Source organism: Myotis daubentonii, chromosome 1, assembly GCF_963259705.1.
Source record: "Myotis daubentonii chromosome 1, mMyoDau2.1, whole genome shotgun sequence".
Lineage (NCBI taxonomy): Eukaryota > Metazoa > Chordata > Mammalia > Chiroptera > Vespertilionidae > Myotis > Myotis daubentonii.
The window spans coordinates 222,815,789-222,833,877 of NC_081840.1; the positions used below are offsets into that span (position 1 = coordinate 222,815,789).

The 18,089-nt window shown below is 44.3% G+C and overlaps 1 protein-coding gene across 3 annotated transcripts in view; it reads left to right on the forward strand.

The window, feature by feature from the left end:
* KCNIP4 (potassium voltage-gated channel interacting protein 4) overlaps nt 1-18,089 on the forward strand; it is a 971,293-nt gene that overhangs the window by 944,783 nt on the left and 8,421 nt on the right. For all 3 annotated transcript variants that reach the window (XM_059674466.1, XM_059674482.1, XM_059674473.1), the window contains one exon: nt 1,949-2,019. In XM_059674466.1, the coding sequence (XP_059530449.1) occupies nt 1,949-2,019 (71 nt within the window). The remainder of the gene's footprint in view (nt 1-1,948; nt 2,020-18,089) is intronic.

The window sequence follows — 18,089 nt, forward strand, 5'->3', positions numbered from 1 at the left end:
GAGCATTTGAGAAGAATGGTAATTATTTATGTCCATGTTTGTTAAATTTAAAAAATTCTCAGCACTGTTTGTTCTGAGCCATTATTCATGGTGAACTCCACTTGCTAAGGTAAAAGCATTCACTCTGGTTGTATAAATAGGGTAACAAGAGACCTGCTTAATAAAGCTCATTATAAAATATGCAAAATCTCTTTTTTCTCCTTGAAAATATACGACTTGTCATCTCATATCTCCATCGGGCACTAAATCGTTCCAGAACTCTGTGTAAGAGTACTGTTGAGAGCAAAACAACTTTGCAAATAAAATAGGCTGCCAATTCTCGATAACTCTGTACCAGAACGTCCCAACAATTTCACTGAGTTGGTTGCAATTAACCCCTGGTCCCATATTCAAAGATTTCTTCCTGCAACCCACCCATACCTGATGGACATCCACTCTACATACGGTGCCTTTATATATTATTCAGACCCAATTGTAGTAGCTGTTTAGTTCATTGAAAACAGTGTTAATAATTCATACGTTTAAAAATAAGCAATTCCTTATATCATATTTAAAGCTCAGAGATGAAAGAAAATTCTACCGTCATTTTGAGAACCTGAATGTACAATCTACCTCATGAAGTATATGGCCTTCAATATCGTTAACCACTGGGGTAAAGCATTCAGGAACAATAATCCATAAGTAGCCACAGGCACTTGAGAGCAGGGAAGGAAGTTTGCATGACCTCTGACCTCCCTTATTTGGGGAGAACAATTACCTATTCCAGCTACTATGACTTAGTGTTTTTGACAACCTTTGAAAAGCAATTCATAAAGTAAAAGGTGAATAGAAGTTTTGTTAAAATCCCAATAAAAATAAAGGTTAAAAGTTCTAAAGCAGAAATGGATTTTTAACGGAAGATAAAGGCTAGAGCCAATGAGCTAAAAGGTTACAAGTTTTGTTAATATAAAAAAAAAAGGTTAAGGTAAAAGGCTAAAACCCATGAGATGAAACATTTAAAATAATCAAGTAGATTTGATCAAGAGTCAAGCACACAAGCACTTAAAAATGAAAACTGTGCACTAAGAAAAGAAAACAGTAAGAAAAAGTATGTACTTTTAAAATAGAAAAGCACAAAACTCAGAGATTAGGGAGACAAAGGAGAAACAGAAGAGGAAGGAAGGGTTACAGGGAAAAAAAAACCTATGAAGGGGAAGGGGTGGATTTCAGAGTACTTTAGTGTCATTAGGCAGCATGATGAGACATTGGGGACAGAGAGCCTTCCAAAACTGATTCAGAACCCCAAATCCCACCCAGAACCCAGCCAGGGCAGGGGCTCCCTGCTGCTTGCCACCAGGAACTTTTAAAGCCACACAACCCCCTTCCAACAAGGGGACAGACACTTGCCAAGTCACTGCTGGCTCAAATTTACTGGCTATGGGCTAGCCTGGATTTTTAGTGAGAAAGATCCGAGTTATGTGCCACTCTACTCCTTATTGACTGTGTGACTTTGGACAAGTTTCTCAACCTCTCTGAGTCTCAGTAGCTTAACTAAATTATAAAATTGAGGAACGACACTAATAATAGCAATTTGTCTGTGTCTCATTCGTAGTATTTTTATTCTTTTACTTCTAGAGATTACCCCTGCCAAGCACTAAGCTATTTCCAGATGGGTCTCACTTAATCCTCCCACCCACCTATGGTACTAATGACTCCTCCCGGAGCCAGTAATGTCATCCAAGACACCCAAGTGTTCAGATCATTTCTAGCCAGAAAGTTACAGAGGTGTCTGCCCTCCATGGCCTCTATGTAGGTAGCTCACTCCTGTGAATTTCAAATTACAGTCCTCTACTAAAAGGAGGCGGGCAACTGATGTTCCTGACTTGGACTAGGACTTCGGCATGTTATACAAGTCTTACGTAGGATATTGAAACGCTGACTTAATAATATTCCCTTTTCAACATTTCAGACTCTACAACGTATGCACATTTTCTGTTCAATGCGTTTGACACAGACCACAATGGAGCTGTGAGTTTTGAGGTAAGTCTTAGACTTTTTCTTTATTGTGACTTGACTTCAGACACTGAAAGGGATTTAATCTTCTTAGTTGGAAATCTTGAGCTTTATTTTTAATTTTTTGTCTTGAGCCTTTTATTCAGTGGATTTTTTTCATCTTTTTATCAATTGTTGATAATATTACATATTCCTCTTTGTTCTTCCATTGGCCCCTTATGACCCACTCCTCCCCCCGACCCCAGGCCTCCACTACCCTGTTGTCTGTGTCCATGGGTTATGAATATATGCATACAAGTTCTTTGGTTGATCTCTTCCCACTCACCCACCCCCTTTTATTCTTTTTTTTATTATTATGGTAAGAATGTTCAACATGAGATCCACCCTCTTAACAAATATTTAAGTGTAAACATTACTGTTGACTATGAGTACAATGTTGTCCAGCAGATCTCCAGAGCTTAGTGGTCTTGCTTGACTGAAACTTTTTATGCCTGTAGAGATCCTGGTTGCAATTCTTTCGGATAAATATTCAGAAGTGGGATTGTTGAATCATATGGCAGTTCTGTTTGTAATTATTTTGAAGAACCTTCATACTATCTCCATAGTGGCTACACCATTTTGCATTCCTATTAACAGTGTGCAAATTTTCCAAATCCTCCATGTCCTCCTCAACACCTCACCTTTCAGTTTTTTCATCCTAATACATGTGAGGTGATACATTATTGTGGTTTTTATTTGAATTTCCCTGGTGATTAGTGATGCTGGATATTTTTAATATACCTGTTGGCCATTTGTATATATTCTTCAGAGAAATAAGTGTTCAAGTCCTCAGCTTATTTTTAAAATTGAGTTACTAGAATTTTTTTTATATTGAGTTATAGGAGTTTCTTATATATTTTGGAGATAACCCCTTATCATATATATGGTTTATAAATATTTTTTCCTATTCTATAGGATCCCTTTTCACTTTGTTGTGCCTTTGCTATACAGAAGCCATTTTAGTTTGATGTAATTCAATTTATTTATTTTTTGTTGTTGTTGCCTGTGCTTTTGGTGTCCTATCCATAAACCAATGTCATGAAGTTTTCCCCCAACTTTACTTCTTAGAATTTTATGGTTTCAGGTCTTAATCTATTTTAAATAATAATTATGCATAGTATAAAGTCAGGATCCAATTTTATTATTTTGGGTGTGTGTATCCATTTTTTCTAACATGATTTGTTAAAGAAACTATCCTTTTCCTTTCCCCATTGTGTATTGTTGGCAGCCTTGTCAAAGATCAGTTGACTGTATATGCAAGGGTATATTTCTGCACTCCTATTCTGTTCCATTGATCTATGTGTCTGTCTTTATGCCAGTACCATACTGTTTTCATTACTATAGCTTTGTAATATATTTTAAAATCAGGAAGTGTGATGCCTCCAACTTTGTTCTCTTATTCAGGATTTCCTTGGATGTTTCTGGTCTTTTGTGGCTCCATTTGAATTATAGAATGGTGTTTTATAAAAAACACCATTGGAATTTTGATAGGCATTGCATTAATATTCAGATAGCTTTAGATAGTATGGACATTTTACCAATATTAAACCTTTTAGTCCACTAACTCTCCATTTGTTTGTGTCTTCTTTAATTTCTTTCATCAGTGTTTTATAGTGTTTGATATACAAATCTTTCATCTCCTTAGTTACATTTATATCTAAGTATTTTATTCTATTTTTTTGGTGCTATTGTAATTTCCTTTTGGATAGTTCTTTGTTACAGAAGTTCAACTGCTTTTTGTGTGTTGATTTTGTTTGCAGCTTCCCTGAATTTGTTTACTAGTTCTAGCAGTTCTTCAGTAGACTCTATGATTTTCTGCATATAAGATCATGTCATCCGATTTCTTTTTCCTCACTAATGTCTCTGGCTAGGACTTCCAGCACTATGTTGTAAAGAAGTGGCAAGCGTGGCTATCCTTGTCTTGCTCCTAATCTCAGAGGGAAAGCGTTCAGTTTGTTATAATTCAGCATGATGTGAGCTGTAGGCTTTTTATATATGGTCTTTATTATGTTGAGATAATTTCCTTCTATTCCTAGTTTGTGGTGAGTTTTTATCATGGATGTGTGTTGAACTTTGTCAATGGCTTTATCTGCGTCTATTGGCATGATCAGGTGGTTTTTATCCTTTACTCTGTTAACGTGGTATGTTACATCTATTAATTGTCATATGTTGAACCATCCTTCCATCCCAGGGATTAATCATACTTGGTCCTGGTACATGGTCCTTTGAATGTGCTATTGTTTGAGTTGCTCATATTTGGTTGAGGATTTTGCATCTATATTTTCAGGCATAGTGGCCTGTGTCTTCTTTTCTTGTGATGTCTTTGTCTGGCTTTAGTGTCAGGGTAATGCTGGCCTCATAAATGAATTTGGAAGTATTCCTTACTCATCAATTTTTTGAAAGAGGTTGATTAATTCTTTAAATGTTTGTCAGAAATCACCAGTGCAGCCATCTGGTCCTGGGCTTTTCTTTGTTGGGGGTTTTGGATTACTGATTCAATGCCCAGTTATAGGTCTGTGCAGACTTCCTTTTTTCTTACATAATTTAGTCTTGGTACATTGTATGTCTCTAGAAATTTACCTAATTTTTCTAAGTTCTTTAGTCTGTTGGCATAGAGTTGTTTTTAGTAGTCTCTTATAAAATTCTTTTTATTTCTGCAGCATTAGTTGTAATGTCTCCTCTTTAATTTCTGATTTATTTATTTATTTGAGTATTCTATCTTGTTTTTATTTTTTTAAAAATATATTTTATTGATTTTTGTACAGAGAGGAAGGGAGAGAGATAGAGAGCTAGAAACATCGATGAGAGAGAAACATCGATCAGCTGCCTCCTGCACATCCCCTACTGGGGATGTGCCCGCAACCCAGGTACATGCCCCTGACCAGAATCGAACCTGGGACCCTTCAGTCTGCAGGCCGACGCTCTATCCACTGAGCCAAACCGGTTTTGGCTCTATCTTGTTTTTAAATATGTTTTTATTGATCTCATGGGGAGAGAAAGGGAGAGGGATAGAGAGCTAGAAACATCGATGAGAAAGAAACATCCATCAGCTGCCTCCTGCACGCCCCCGACTGGGGATGGAGCCCACAATTCCAGAATATGCCCTGACCTGGAATCAAACTGGTGACCTCTTGATTCATGGGCCGATGCTCAACCATTGAGCCACACTGGCCGGGCAAGTCTTTAATCTTTTTTTTCTCTTAGTCTAGCTAAGGGTTTGTCAATTTTGTCTATCTTTTCAAAATATAAAATAAAAATCAGTTTCATCTATTTTTTTTCTATTGTCTATTTCATTTATTTCTGCTCTGATCTTTATCCTTTTGCTGCCTCCTTGAAGTGTACAGTTACATTATTTATTTGAGATATGTCTTCCTTTTTCATATTGGCATTTATTGCTATAAACTTCCCCCCAGTACTTCTTGATAGTTTTTAAGCACACACACTGAAAAAAAAGCCCAAGAATTTATTCTTCCCATCATTATATTGTCACAAAACTATCCTTATCTTTTAAAAGAAGTGCAAATTATAGCACACATTTAGCTTGCTGTCTAATATTATAGATCTGTTTGTACAAGAAAAGTACATTTCCCAAATTACATGACAACAATCCCAGAGGACAAACAATTTAACTAACCTTTAGGGCATCTGCTATGGGTCTATAACTCTGGTAGGCCTTTGAAATACAAAGCTGATAAAGTCAAAATCCTGCCTTCGAAGGCTCAGAAAGTGGGGGAGACAAGAAAGAAATGAAATATAACAGAACGCTATATTCACCAGCCTGACAATTTTACAAGGAAATCCCTTTTCAAAGTATGTACATTAAATTATTTGTATTTAATTTTGTTTATGAAATGTATTTAATTAATTTTTTATGAAATTAAAAAATAGTTTATTTCTGGAAATTTTTATTTAATAATTTTGGACTGTGGTCAACCATGGGTAACTGAACCCAAGGGAAGCAAAAGTTGTGGATATGGGGGTCTGCTCTAGCAACCATTTCTTCTGAGTCCGGACAGGAGCTGATACAAGCCCGAACTACAGTTGGGGTCACCGGAGATGAAAAGGAGGAGGCAAGATCAGGAGACATGAAACTTAGTAGAATTATATTTCAATACAACCTGCCATGTTTGGGAGGTGAAGTTCATTCATTCACCGCCAGCTGCCTGGAAACAGGAGCTTTGTGAGGTCAGGGTGAAAGGAGAAAGGCACAGCCCTCCGAGATGTCACTCAGTCAGTGGCCGCAGGGGCAGAGGCACCAGGACAACCAAGTGTCTGCTCACAGGTACGAGGGTCTCATGCAGATTGAATGCTGGTGAAATGAAGAATCTGGGCCAGGAACTTCATGTCCCCTTACATACCTTAACCAAGACATACCAGGGACAAGAGAAGCGTAGAAGCTGGCGGTGGCTCAGTAGGAGGTGTGGGCTAAAAAGACTGCAGGCATCAAGGCCAGGGCAATGGGCTTTACCTCGAATGTGGCAGCAGCAGGTATGGGGGGGAGGGGAGGAGGGAACAGAGGAGACACGTGAGAGTGTCATAGGCACCAGGGCCCCACTGATGATAGCTTACAATCACCCCATGATAACGTGTGCATTAGCATTTACTGCACTTAACCTACAAGATGAGTCCAGCACAGCCTTAGTGTCGCTCTACTATGGAAGTCAACGCTTCCAGTTCACCTAACGAAGTCGTTCAGAGCTAGTTTGCAGAGAATGAGTAAGGCACAAACTACGAGCAGTTTCATTTACTTGAAATTACTTCTGTGTCAGAAATGAAACATCAATTACCTATAGCACATTGTATCTAATTTCATATGTAAATTTAGTCTGGTGTTAATGATACGGGCCCATGCATAGCACTGCTGCTGTAATATTTATGCAAAATGCTGGTAATTATGATGAATGTTGATTGTAACTTGGAAAATTAGTTGTAATGGCTATATACTATAAGCATGCTGGTAAATGTCTTTCTTTTGAAGGCAAACGAATGGCTGAATTAATAAATGCTATATTAAAATCAAATTTAGAACTAGGCTCTTGTAGTTCTTTTTCTAAATTGATTAGCTACCTGGAAGGTCTCTAGAAAACGAGCGTGATTAGGCAATGAACATATTTTCAGTAGCAATAGCATCCAGAGAGGTGCAGCAGAGACCATTCTGACTCCCCAGTAAAGGGAAATGGGCTTTTCTGCTTCATTTCCTCAAAGCCTGAAGGCAGAGTGAATGACACAGGAGGGGCCTGGATCCAGATATGACTGGATCGAAACCCCACTTTGCTCCCAAGCGGCCAGGAGACCCTGGGCTGAGTGTGTGAACCCTCTGAGCCTCCGTATTCAGGTCTGTAAACCATCAGCAGGCAAAGCTACTTCACAGGAGCATGGAAGAATGATCGAGTAAGAATGTCCGTCAAGGGCTTGGCACCAAAGACGTGCTCAATATTTTTAGACATTAAACACAGCACTTATTACACGGGGGATTTTTCTAACAAAGCCAGTGAATAATGATATGGGTGATCTTGTTAAACAACAATCTCGTATCAATAAATGCATTCGAGCAAAAGCCAGGGGATCGCTCTGTCTGTGGTGCTATGGAAGGTAGTGCTGCATCTGATTATATAACAAGCATTTATTGTGTGTCAGTCGCTATACTACGTGTTTAAAAATAACAAACAATAATAATAGCTACACACAATAATACTAACTGACCCTCTTCAGCAGTCATTATGAGGCAGGCCTGTGCTGAGGGAATTACATATACTAACTTAGTAATCTTCATAGGTACTATTATCATCTCCTTTTTAGCAAATGAATCACAGAGAGGGTGAGCAACCTGCTCAAGGTCACACAGCTAGTAAGTAGGAGAACCAAGATTCAAACTCAGGCAGTCTGGCCCCCGAATACACCTCTTAGTAACTGTGCCTCCTGCCTGTGAGGTGTACATGGACCTCCAGCCTGATCTGAGATTCCCAGGGCCAGCTGAGTTTTGACATTCAGTCTTGCAGGTTCAGAAAGGTAAGGTGTGCACAAGCTCTCTGTGTTTAATGTCTCCAGCAGGGTCTGCAGCATGCTGCAGATGTGTGAGCTTTGTGCAGCAAAAATATGACAAATGATAAATGTGGCAGAGACTGCTGCTGATCACCAATGTCCATGTGCTCCACTTTGTGATCACATGACTAGACATAATCCCAGCCTGCCCTGCAGTTAGCTAGGGCTATGATTAAGTTTTAACCCCTGGGCTGTGGGTGGAAGTGACCACATCTCCTCACTGTCTCTTTCCATCTGTGGAGAGTGTGAGGTCCCAGATTTCAGTTAGCCTCACAGCCAAGTAGGAGGAGTCTGGAACTCTGACTGCATGGAATAGAGCCCCCTCCCCACTCGTGTTTCACTGTTTATGAGTGACAAATAAGCTTATATTGTGCGAAGCCAATAAAATTTACAAGTATTGATATAGCTGTTAATGTTCTCTGATTGGCAATAAATATAGGTTACAGATAGATAATAGATAGATGATGGATAGATAGATAGATAGAGAGATAAGATAGATAATAGATATAGTTTAGCCTTTAGCCTGGCTGGTGTGGCTCAGTGGTTGAACGTCGACCTTTGAACCAGGAGGTCATGGTTTGATTTCCTGGTCAGGACATGCCAGGTTTGCAGGCTTGATATCCAGGAGGGGGCATACAGGCGGCAGCCAGTCAATGATTCTCTCTCATCATTGATGTTTCTATCTCTCTCTCTCCTTCTCTTTTCCTCTCTGAAATCAATAAATATTTTTTAAAGGAATAGTTTCATGTTTGTTCACTTCAGGTTTTGACACCAAATAAGTTTAGTACCAAAATTTGCCACCTCCCTCTATCTTCACAATAAAATGTGGGGGGGCGGGGGGTTGTGGTTTTCTTAGTTTGTAAAAGAATTATAGAGGAAGGTGGTAAATTGCAAATAAAAAGTGAAGGACCCATATTACTAGGCACAATTTATTGATGAGGAATCCAAAACTTGGGAGGTTAGTGACTTGTTCAAAGCCATTCAGTTAATACATGGCAGAACCAGGATTGAACCCAGCTCTACCTGAGTCCCTAAAATCCTATGGTTTTAACCAGGGCTCAGCAAATTTCTGAAACAGGCTAAATAGTAAATATTTTTAATTTTGCAAGACATATCTTCTCTATTTTATCTAATCAATTCTGCTGTTGTAGCACAAAAGCAACCACAGACAAATTCTAAGAAAATGGGCATAGCTGTGTCCCAATAAAACTTTATTTACAAAAACATATTTGACCCCTGGGCCATAGATTCACAGCCCCATTCTTTTTAAAATTTTTATTATTTTTAGTTATTTATTAAATTGATTGCGTTGACATTGCTCAACATGAACAAATAGGTTTAATGTGTGGGTTTCTATGTTACAAGATCTGTATATTGCACTGCGGGCCCCCCACCCAAAGTCAAATCCTCTGTACCCTTTCTTAGGACCCCCTCACCGCCTCACTCCTTCCCTCTGGCAACCACCACACTGCTCACAGCCCCATTCTTACAAGGGAGAGATTGAGCTATAATGTTTGCCAAATGATGTCTAAGGTAAACTTCTATAATGTAATTACTGAGCATTTTCACCAACCATTACAGTTACTACTCAGGAATCCATGCCATCCACAAAAGTCAGAGCATGTGCTTTGAGTCAGAGGTCTGGGTTCAGTTTCTGGTTCCCCTGCTCACTGGCCACACCCCTTGGCTCAGTCACATATTTTCCCTGAGCCTCCATCCATAATATAAAGACAACAATGCCTGTTCCCTATGGTTGCCTGAGGCTGACATGAAATAATACATGGAAATTGCCTAGCGAAGGGCCCCACACACATCCATAAACTGTAGTCATTATTACTGTTAAATTTCAAAGTTCCCAGGGCTCTTTAACCCAAGATATTCCACTTATTTCCTAAAGAAGTAAGTCAAAATAATGGGAATAGAGAAAAATGTTTTTTACAGCATCACTTATAATGAATAAAAATTTAAATTCATTTTTATATCCAGCAGTAGGGAGAGTGGTTAAATAAATTACAATATATCTTATGACAAAGTCGTTTTTCAAACTCCATTAGTAGGTTGTAAAATAAATGTAGAGATGAATGACAAGAATATTTAAAAATTAATAGAAGAAAAATGGAAATAGAGTCATCATTATAGTTTCTGGTGTATAATTTTGTATGCATGTACCTCTGTGTGTGTACTTGTACAAGGCTGCCATTTATATGTAATTCTTAGTGTGGTTTTGGGTTCAAAATGTTCAAATGTTCAAAAGCCATTGTGATAGTATCCTATACAATAAAGAACTAATATGCAAATGGAGGTCATGCCATCATGCCATAATGGCTCAGACACTCAACACTGGGGAAAGAGAAATGGGGACCAGCCAGTCAAAAAATGAGCTTGTGAGAGAGGAATGGGGACCAGTCAAGCACAAATGAGCTCACGAGAGAGGAATGGGAACCAGCCAGGCTGCAGCCCAGGAGAGGGACAAGCCACCTTCCCTGTGATCCTGGGCACCAGCACCTGCAGCCTGAGCAAAGTCACCCGCCCATGGTCCCCTGTGGCTGTGGCCAGCCCTGGTGAAGCTTGCCCAGGTCCTGGGTGCCTGCGGCTGGCCAGAGGAGAGAATCTTGGGTTCCGGGTGCAGGGCAAGGCAGCGGCAGTTAGGGGCAATCAAGCCAAGAGGGGAACAGTTAGGGGCGATCAGGCAGGCAGGCAGAGGGGTTAGGGGCATTCAGGCAGGCAGGTAAAGGGGTTAGGGATAATCAGGCAGGCAGGCAGGCAAGTGGTTAGGAGTCAGCAGTCCCGGATTGCGAGAGACAGTCGGACATCCCCTGAGGGTTCCTGGATTGGAGAGGGTGAAGGCTGGGCTGAGGGACACCACCCACCCCCCGTGCATGAATTCCATACATCGGGCCTCTAATCCTATATAATAAAACCCTAATATGCAAATTGACCAAACAGTGGAATGACCGGTCGCTATGACTCACACTGACCACCACGGGAAGATGCTCAATGAAGGAGCTGCCCCCTGGTGGTCCGTGCACTCACACAGGAGGAGCACCGCTCAGCCAGAAGCCGAGCTCACTACTGGTGAGCTCAGTGGCAGTGGCAGGAGCCTCTCCCACATCTGAGGCAGCACTAAGGACCCATTGGGGAGCAGGCCTAAGCTGTCAGGGGAGCAGGCCTAAGCCAGCAGTCAGACATCCCCCGAGGGGTCCCAGACTGTGAGAGGGCACAGGCTGGGCTGAGGGACGCCCCCCCCCCCAGTGCATGAATGTCATGCACCGGGCCACTAGTTTTATTAGATTAAACCATATGAAATTATGATTCTTGACAAATAAGGTAAAAGATCAGCAATTTCATATGGTTCAATCTAACATGTAGTTATTTAAATTATGTCAAAAGAAATTTCCAGAGAAGTAGGGAAATGCTTATCTATTTAAGTGAAATAAACAGAATTATATATATACTGTATGACCATTACTATAACTATATGCTAAGATAGGTATCAAAAGAAATGGAAATATTAAATGTGATCGCTAATAGAATTATTTGTTATTAAAATTTTCTTTAATACAGTTTTCTGTATTTATACATAAGCCAATCATTATATTTATGTGTATATACTAGAGGCCTGGTGCATGAAATTTGTGCACGGTGGGGGCGGGTGTGTGTGTGTCCCTCAGCCCAGCCTGCACCCTCTCCAATCTGGGATCCCTCTCACAATCCAGGACTGCTGGCTCCCAACCACTCACCTGCCTGACTGCCTGATTGTCCCTAACCACTCTGCCTGCCAGCCTGATTACCCCCTAACCACTCCCCTGTCACCCTGATCAACGCCTAACTGCTCCCCTGCTGGCCCAGTTGCCCCTAACTTCCCTCCCCTGACGACCTGGTCACCCCCAACTGCCCTTCCCTGCTGGCCTGGTCACTCCTAACTACCCTCCCATGCAGGCCTGGTCCCTCCTAACTGCCCTCCCCTGCTGGCCTGGTCACCCCTAACTGCCCTCCCCTGCCAGCCCAGTTACCCCTAACTGCCCTCTACTGCTGGCCCGGTCACCCCTAACTGCCCTCCCCTGCCAGCCTGGTCACCCCTAACTGACCTCCCCTGCCAGCCATCTTGTGTCCACATGGGGGTGGCCAATTTTGACCATATGGGGACAACCATCTTGTGTGTTGGAGTGATGGTCAATTTGCATATTACCTCTTTATTATATAGGACTAGAGTCCCAGTGCATGAATTCATGCATGGGTGGGGTCCCTCGGCCTGGCCAGCGATCAACCACAGGAGGTTGGCCAGCGGGGGGTAGAGGAGAGAGGCTGAGGGAGGTTGGCTGTGGGAGCACACTTACCACCAGGGGGCAGCTACTGCATTAAGCATCTGCCCCCTGGTGGTCAGTGCATATCATAGCGACTGATCGACCAGTCATTCCGGTCATTCCACATTCTAGTCATTCCTGTCATTCAGTCACTTAGGCTTTTATATATATACTAGAGGCCCGGTGCTCAAAAATTTGTGCACTCGGGGAGGAGCGGGGCCCCTCAGCCAGGCCTGTGCCCTCTTGCAGTCTGGGACCCCTCAGGGGATGACTACCTGCTGGCTTAGGCCTGCTTCCAGGGGGATTGGGCCTAAGATGGCAATCAGACATCCCTCTAGCAGCCCGGCAGCCCTCGGGGATGTCCACTTGCCAGCGGGGAGCAGGCCTAAACTGCTGTCAGACATCTTTAGTGCTGCTAAGGCGGCAGGAGAGGCTCCCACCATCACCACTGTACTGGCAGCCATCAGCCTGGCTTGTGGCTGAGCAGAGCTCCTCCCATGTGAGAGCACCATGATCACCAGAGGGCAGCTCTTGCATTGAGCATCTGCCCCCTGGGGGTCAATGTGTGTCATAGTGACCAGTCATTCCCAGTCCTTCTGCTGTTAGGGTCAGTTTGCATATTACCCTTTTACTATATAGGATAGAGGCCTGGTGCACGGGTGGGGGCTGGCTGGTTTGCCCTGAAGGGTGTCCTGGATCAATGTGGGGGTCCTGCTTGGGTGCCTGGCCAGCCTGGATGATGGGATGATGGCTGTTTGCAGCTGGTCACACCCACTTCAGGGTGGGGGTCCCGCTTGGGTGCCTGGCCAGCCTGGATGAGGGGACGATGGCTGTTTGCAGCTGGTCACACACCCTTCAGGGTGGGGGTCCCCACTGGGGTGCCTGGCCAGTCTGGGTGAGGGGCTGAGGGCCGTTTTCAGGCTGGCGGGTGACTGAAGCTCCCAACCTCTCCTTTTTCTCTCTTTTTTTTTAATTCTGGGATTTATTTACCTTCAATGGCTGTCACTGGAGCTGAGAGCTGGCTTTAGCTCTGAGGCCGGCTCCAGCTTGAGGCCTCGGCTGCTGAAAGCAGGTATCTGGTTTGTTTGGCTTCTCTAATTGAAACACTGTTGCAACTCCAGCTCTAAGGCCCAGCTGGCTGAAAGCAGGTTTCTGGGGTTTGTTTAGCTTCTATAATGGCAACATTGTTTCTTAGACTGCAGCTCAGAGGCTGGCAGCGGTAGGCGGGGAACCTTGGCTTCCTCCATCACTGGAGCAAGCAAGCCTCCTGTTCACTTCAGCTGCCTGGCTGCCGGCCGCCATCTTGGTTGGCAGTTAATTTGCATATCGCCCTGATTAGCCAATGGGAAGCGTGTCAGAGGTATGGTTAATTACCATGTTTGTCTATTATTAGATAGGACTAGAGGCCTGGTGCACGAAGTTCGTGCATGGGGGGGGGGGCTCCCCTTAGCCCAGCCTGCACCCTCTCCAATCCAGGACCCCTTGGGGGATGTCTAACTGCCAGTTTAGGCCTGATGAGGCCTGGTCTCCCCACGCAGCCTGCTGCTCGGTCGTTTGGTCACCCCTCACTAAACCCCCTGCCGGCCTGGTCGCCCAGAGCAGCCTATTTGGTTATCCATTTGGTTGCGATGGTTGCTTAGGCTTTTATGTAGATAGATAGATTTATTATCATTTGTATTTATGATTTAGCTTAAAAACTCATTAATTTTTAATGGCCTCCAGTGAAATCAAACTAAAGAACTCTCTTTTAATTGAATTGAATTAGGGCTACAATTATTTATCAAGACACTAAATTACCCCAATAGACAGTATTGCATATCAATCAAGATAAGTACATTATCTCTTTTACATGATAAAATCAAGCTACAAATCTTGGAAAATATACTTCTTATTATTTTTTAGACATCTGATGCCTTTTATTTGTTCCAAACAAATGGAAACTTTAGATAGTGCCCCAAATTGTATCTCTCAAAGACTTTAAAGAGTAGCTCAATTACTGTGGAAGTTCAACCCCAAACAAAGGGAGGTCACACCAGAGAAAATTAACAACCTTAAAGTAGTTTATGAAACTATGTAAACAAGCATAAAAAAAAGGAATATACTAAACACATGTCTAACTCTCCCTATTAAGTCTGCCTCTACCTAGCTAAGTTAACCTTTTGAACCTTTGGCAGGTTATTTAATGTTGTTTTCCATCTGTAAACAGGACTATTTCTGGCAAATGCCTCCAAATGCAGGTAGGAGAAAAGAGGACTGACGTTCTTGGCATAGTAGCCAGTACTAAGGCACCATGTAAAGGTTTATAGGTCAATAGAGCTTGTACTGAATAAGACTATGTTATCATAAAGTAAGTCTCTATGCCCTTTTCTTTCTTTTGCTTGATCATAAGAGAAGAGAAACCATGATTCAGTACCCATCTCCTTATCATTTTTATAAATTAGGGAATAGGTGCAACTTTTTTTAAAAAATATATTTTATTGATTTTTTACAGAGAGGAAGGGAGAGGGATAGAGAGTCAGAAACATTGATGAGAGAGAAACATCAATAAGCTGCCTCCTGCACACTCCCCACTGGGGATGTGCCCGCAACCAAGGTACATGTCCTTGACTGGAATTGAACCTGGGACCTTTCAGTTCACAGGCCGACACTCTATCCACTGAGCCAAACCAGTTAGGGCGCAACATTTTTTTCACAGATAAAAGTAGGGTAATTGTGTAAAGTACTCTTGAGAGTTATGTGTGTGTGTGTGTGTGTGTGTGTGTGTGTGTGTGTGTGTGTTTAATCTTGCAACTCCTGCTTGACAAATTTCAATAATTCAGAAAAGCATGGAGCAAAAACCATGTAGGATACATGGACTTTCTCATTTCCTTTATCACAAATCAGGGATCATTCCTTTTTGAAATAACCATTATTGATATTATCCTGAAAGATGGCACGTTATAAGAGAGAGGGGTACTCAAGGTCCATAGCTATCTTTTAATGGTAGTAGTTTCCGATTACATAGTATTTAAGATGTGATTTAGAAGGTCACAAATAATAGAAAACTGTACAGTAACAAAAAGAGTGTGATGGCTCTATTGGCTCCCAGGGACAAAAAGTCCAAAGGTAGTAGTGCTTGCTACAGCCTAAAGGTCACAAGAAGATGCCAGCAGCTCCTGGGCTCCTGGCTTGATTGTTTCTGTGGGGCAGAGAAGGGACAGCATCTCCGTCCCACCATTCCTAGTGGGAGCCCTGAGAACTCAGATGTGGACTGGGGTCAGCCACATGCCAAGTGCAGATCCAAGTGCCCTGACCAAATGGATAAACCACTTCCTAACTTTACCCATCACTAGAGCCATAATTAAAGTGCTTCTGCAGAACTAGTTGAGGAAATGAAGGACCTACTAAGAAGGCAAACAAGAAAAACCCACAGGTGACTTTAAAAGTGCTGTCTTTGCCCAGCCAATGTTGCTCAGTGATTGAGCATCAACCCATGAACCAGGAGAGCACGGTTTGATTCCCAGTCAGGACACATGCACGGTTAGGGTTACAGGCTCAATGCCCTGTGGGGCATGTAGGAGGCAGCTGGTCAATTATTCTCTCTCATAATTGATGTTCCTATCTCTCTCCCTCTCCCTTCCTCTCTGAAATCAAATATATATATACTAGGGGGGCCAGTGCATGAATTCATGCACCTTGAAAAGAACTGTGGGCCACAAGGTGCAGTGGGCACAGGGGCGGGTCTCGGCCCATCCTCTGTACCCACTCCTGGCCCCTCCTGATGCAGCCCCTGGTCACTTGTCTGACAACAGCCCATCTGCCGCCGCCACTCCCATGCACTGACAGCACTGGCCCTGCTCACTCCCGCTGCCAACGTGGAGTGACTGGGGCCGGCGTCAGCAGCGGGTACGAATGGTGGCTGCTGCCCCGATTGCCCCTCAGGAGCAGGGGGTGTTGGAGAAGCCCTTAGGGGCAATCATGGCTGGTAGCTGCCGCTTGCACCTGCTGATAGTGCTGAGCAATCAGGTGCCAACAGCAGGTGCAAGCGTTGTGCTGGTCTGTGGCATGTGGGAGCAAAGAATTTTCAGTAACCACCAGAGGCTCGCCCTGATGACAGTGACTGGTGCTTCACCTCAATCTGGTTCCCCTGCTCACCTGTTCCACCATCCCACCGTGGCTTATGCCCTGCATGTTCTGTGCTCTGCCGCCTGGTGCTGATGCTTGCCATGTTCCACATGTGTCCCCTGGTGGTCAGTGCACATCATAGCGATTGATTGTTGGGTTGTTCTGCTGTTTGATCTATTTGCATATAAGCATTTTATTATATAGGAGATATGTTTAAAGTGCTGTCTTTAAATCATTCCTCATCACTGGGGTCTGCTGTGGTTGGTGACAGGGTCAGTACTGATGCTGATTCTTGTAGGCCAGTGGTTCTCAAAGTGTGATCCCAGGACCAGCAATGTGTTAGAAATGTAAATTCTTTATACCTTTTGCCAAACTTCCAGTTATAAATTTAATAAGCATGGGGATGTAATGTATAGCATGACAACTATGGTTATTGTATACTAGAGGCCCGGTGCACAAAAATTTGTGTACTCGGGGGGAAAAGGGGGTCCCTCAGCCTGGCCTGTGCCCTCTCGCAGTCTGGGACCCCTCGGGAGATAACGCCCTGCTGGCTTAGGCCTGCTCCCAAGTAGCAGAGGGCAGGCCCAACCCCTAGGTGCAGCCCCTGGTCGGGCTCAGAGCAGGGCTGATTATGGGGTGGGGCGCCGCCCCCTGTCATGCACAGAGCAGGGCGGATCGGGAGGTTGTGATGCCACCCCCAGTCACGCTCAGGGTAGGGCCGATTGGGGGGTTGGGGCACCGCCCCCTGTCACACTCAAGGCAGGGTCGATGGGGAGGTTGCGGCACCACCCCCTGTCACGCACAGAGCAGGGCCAATCGGGGGTTGGGGCGCTGCCCCCTGTCACACACAGAGCAGGGCCCATGAGGGGGGTTGGGGCTCCTTACCCTGTCACGCACGGAGCAGGGCCGATCAGGGGGTTGGGGAGCTCCCCCCAGTCACGCACAGAGCAGGGCCCATCAGGGGGATTGGGGAGCTCCCCCCTGTCACGCACAGAGCAGGGCCCATCAGGGGGTTGAGGAGCTCCCCCCTGTCACACACAGAGCAGGGCAGATCAGGGGGTTGGGACGCCGCCACTGTCACACTCAGGGCAGGGCCGATGGGAGGTTATGGCACTACCCTGTCACACACAGAGCAGGGCCCGTGGGGGTGGGGGGGGGCAGGGTGGGGCGCCGCACCGTCACACACAGAGCAGGGCCGATCAGAGGGTTGGGGCGCCGCACCCTGTCACACACAGAGCCGCAGGGCGATCAGAGGTTGGGGAGCTCCCCCGTATCAGGCACAGAGCAGGGTTGATCAGGAGGTTGGGGCGCCTTCCCCTGTCACGAACAGAGCAGGGCGGATAGGGAGGTTGTGGCCCCGCCCCCTGTCACACACAGAGCCACAGGGCGATCAGGGGGTTTGGGCGCTGCCCCCTGTCACGCTGATCCCAGTGCTGGGAGGCCTCTTGGCTCCGCTCATCCCGGTGCTGGGAGGTATATTACCCTTTTAATATATAGGGTAGAGGCCTGGTGCATGGGTGGGGCTGGCTGGTTTGCCCTGAAGGTTGTCCTGGATCAGGGTGGGGGTCCCCACTGGGGTGCCTGGCCAGCCTGGGTGAGGGGATGATA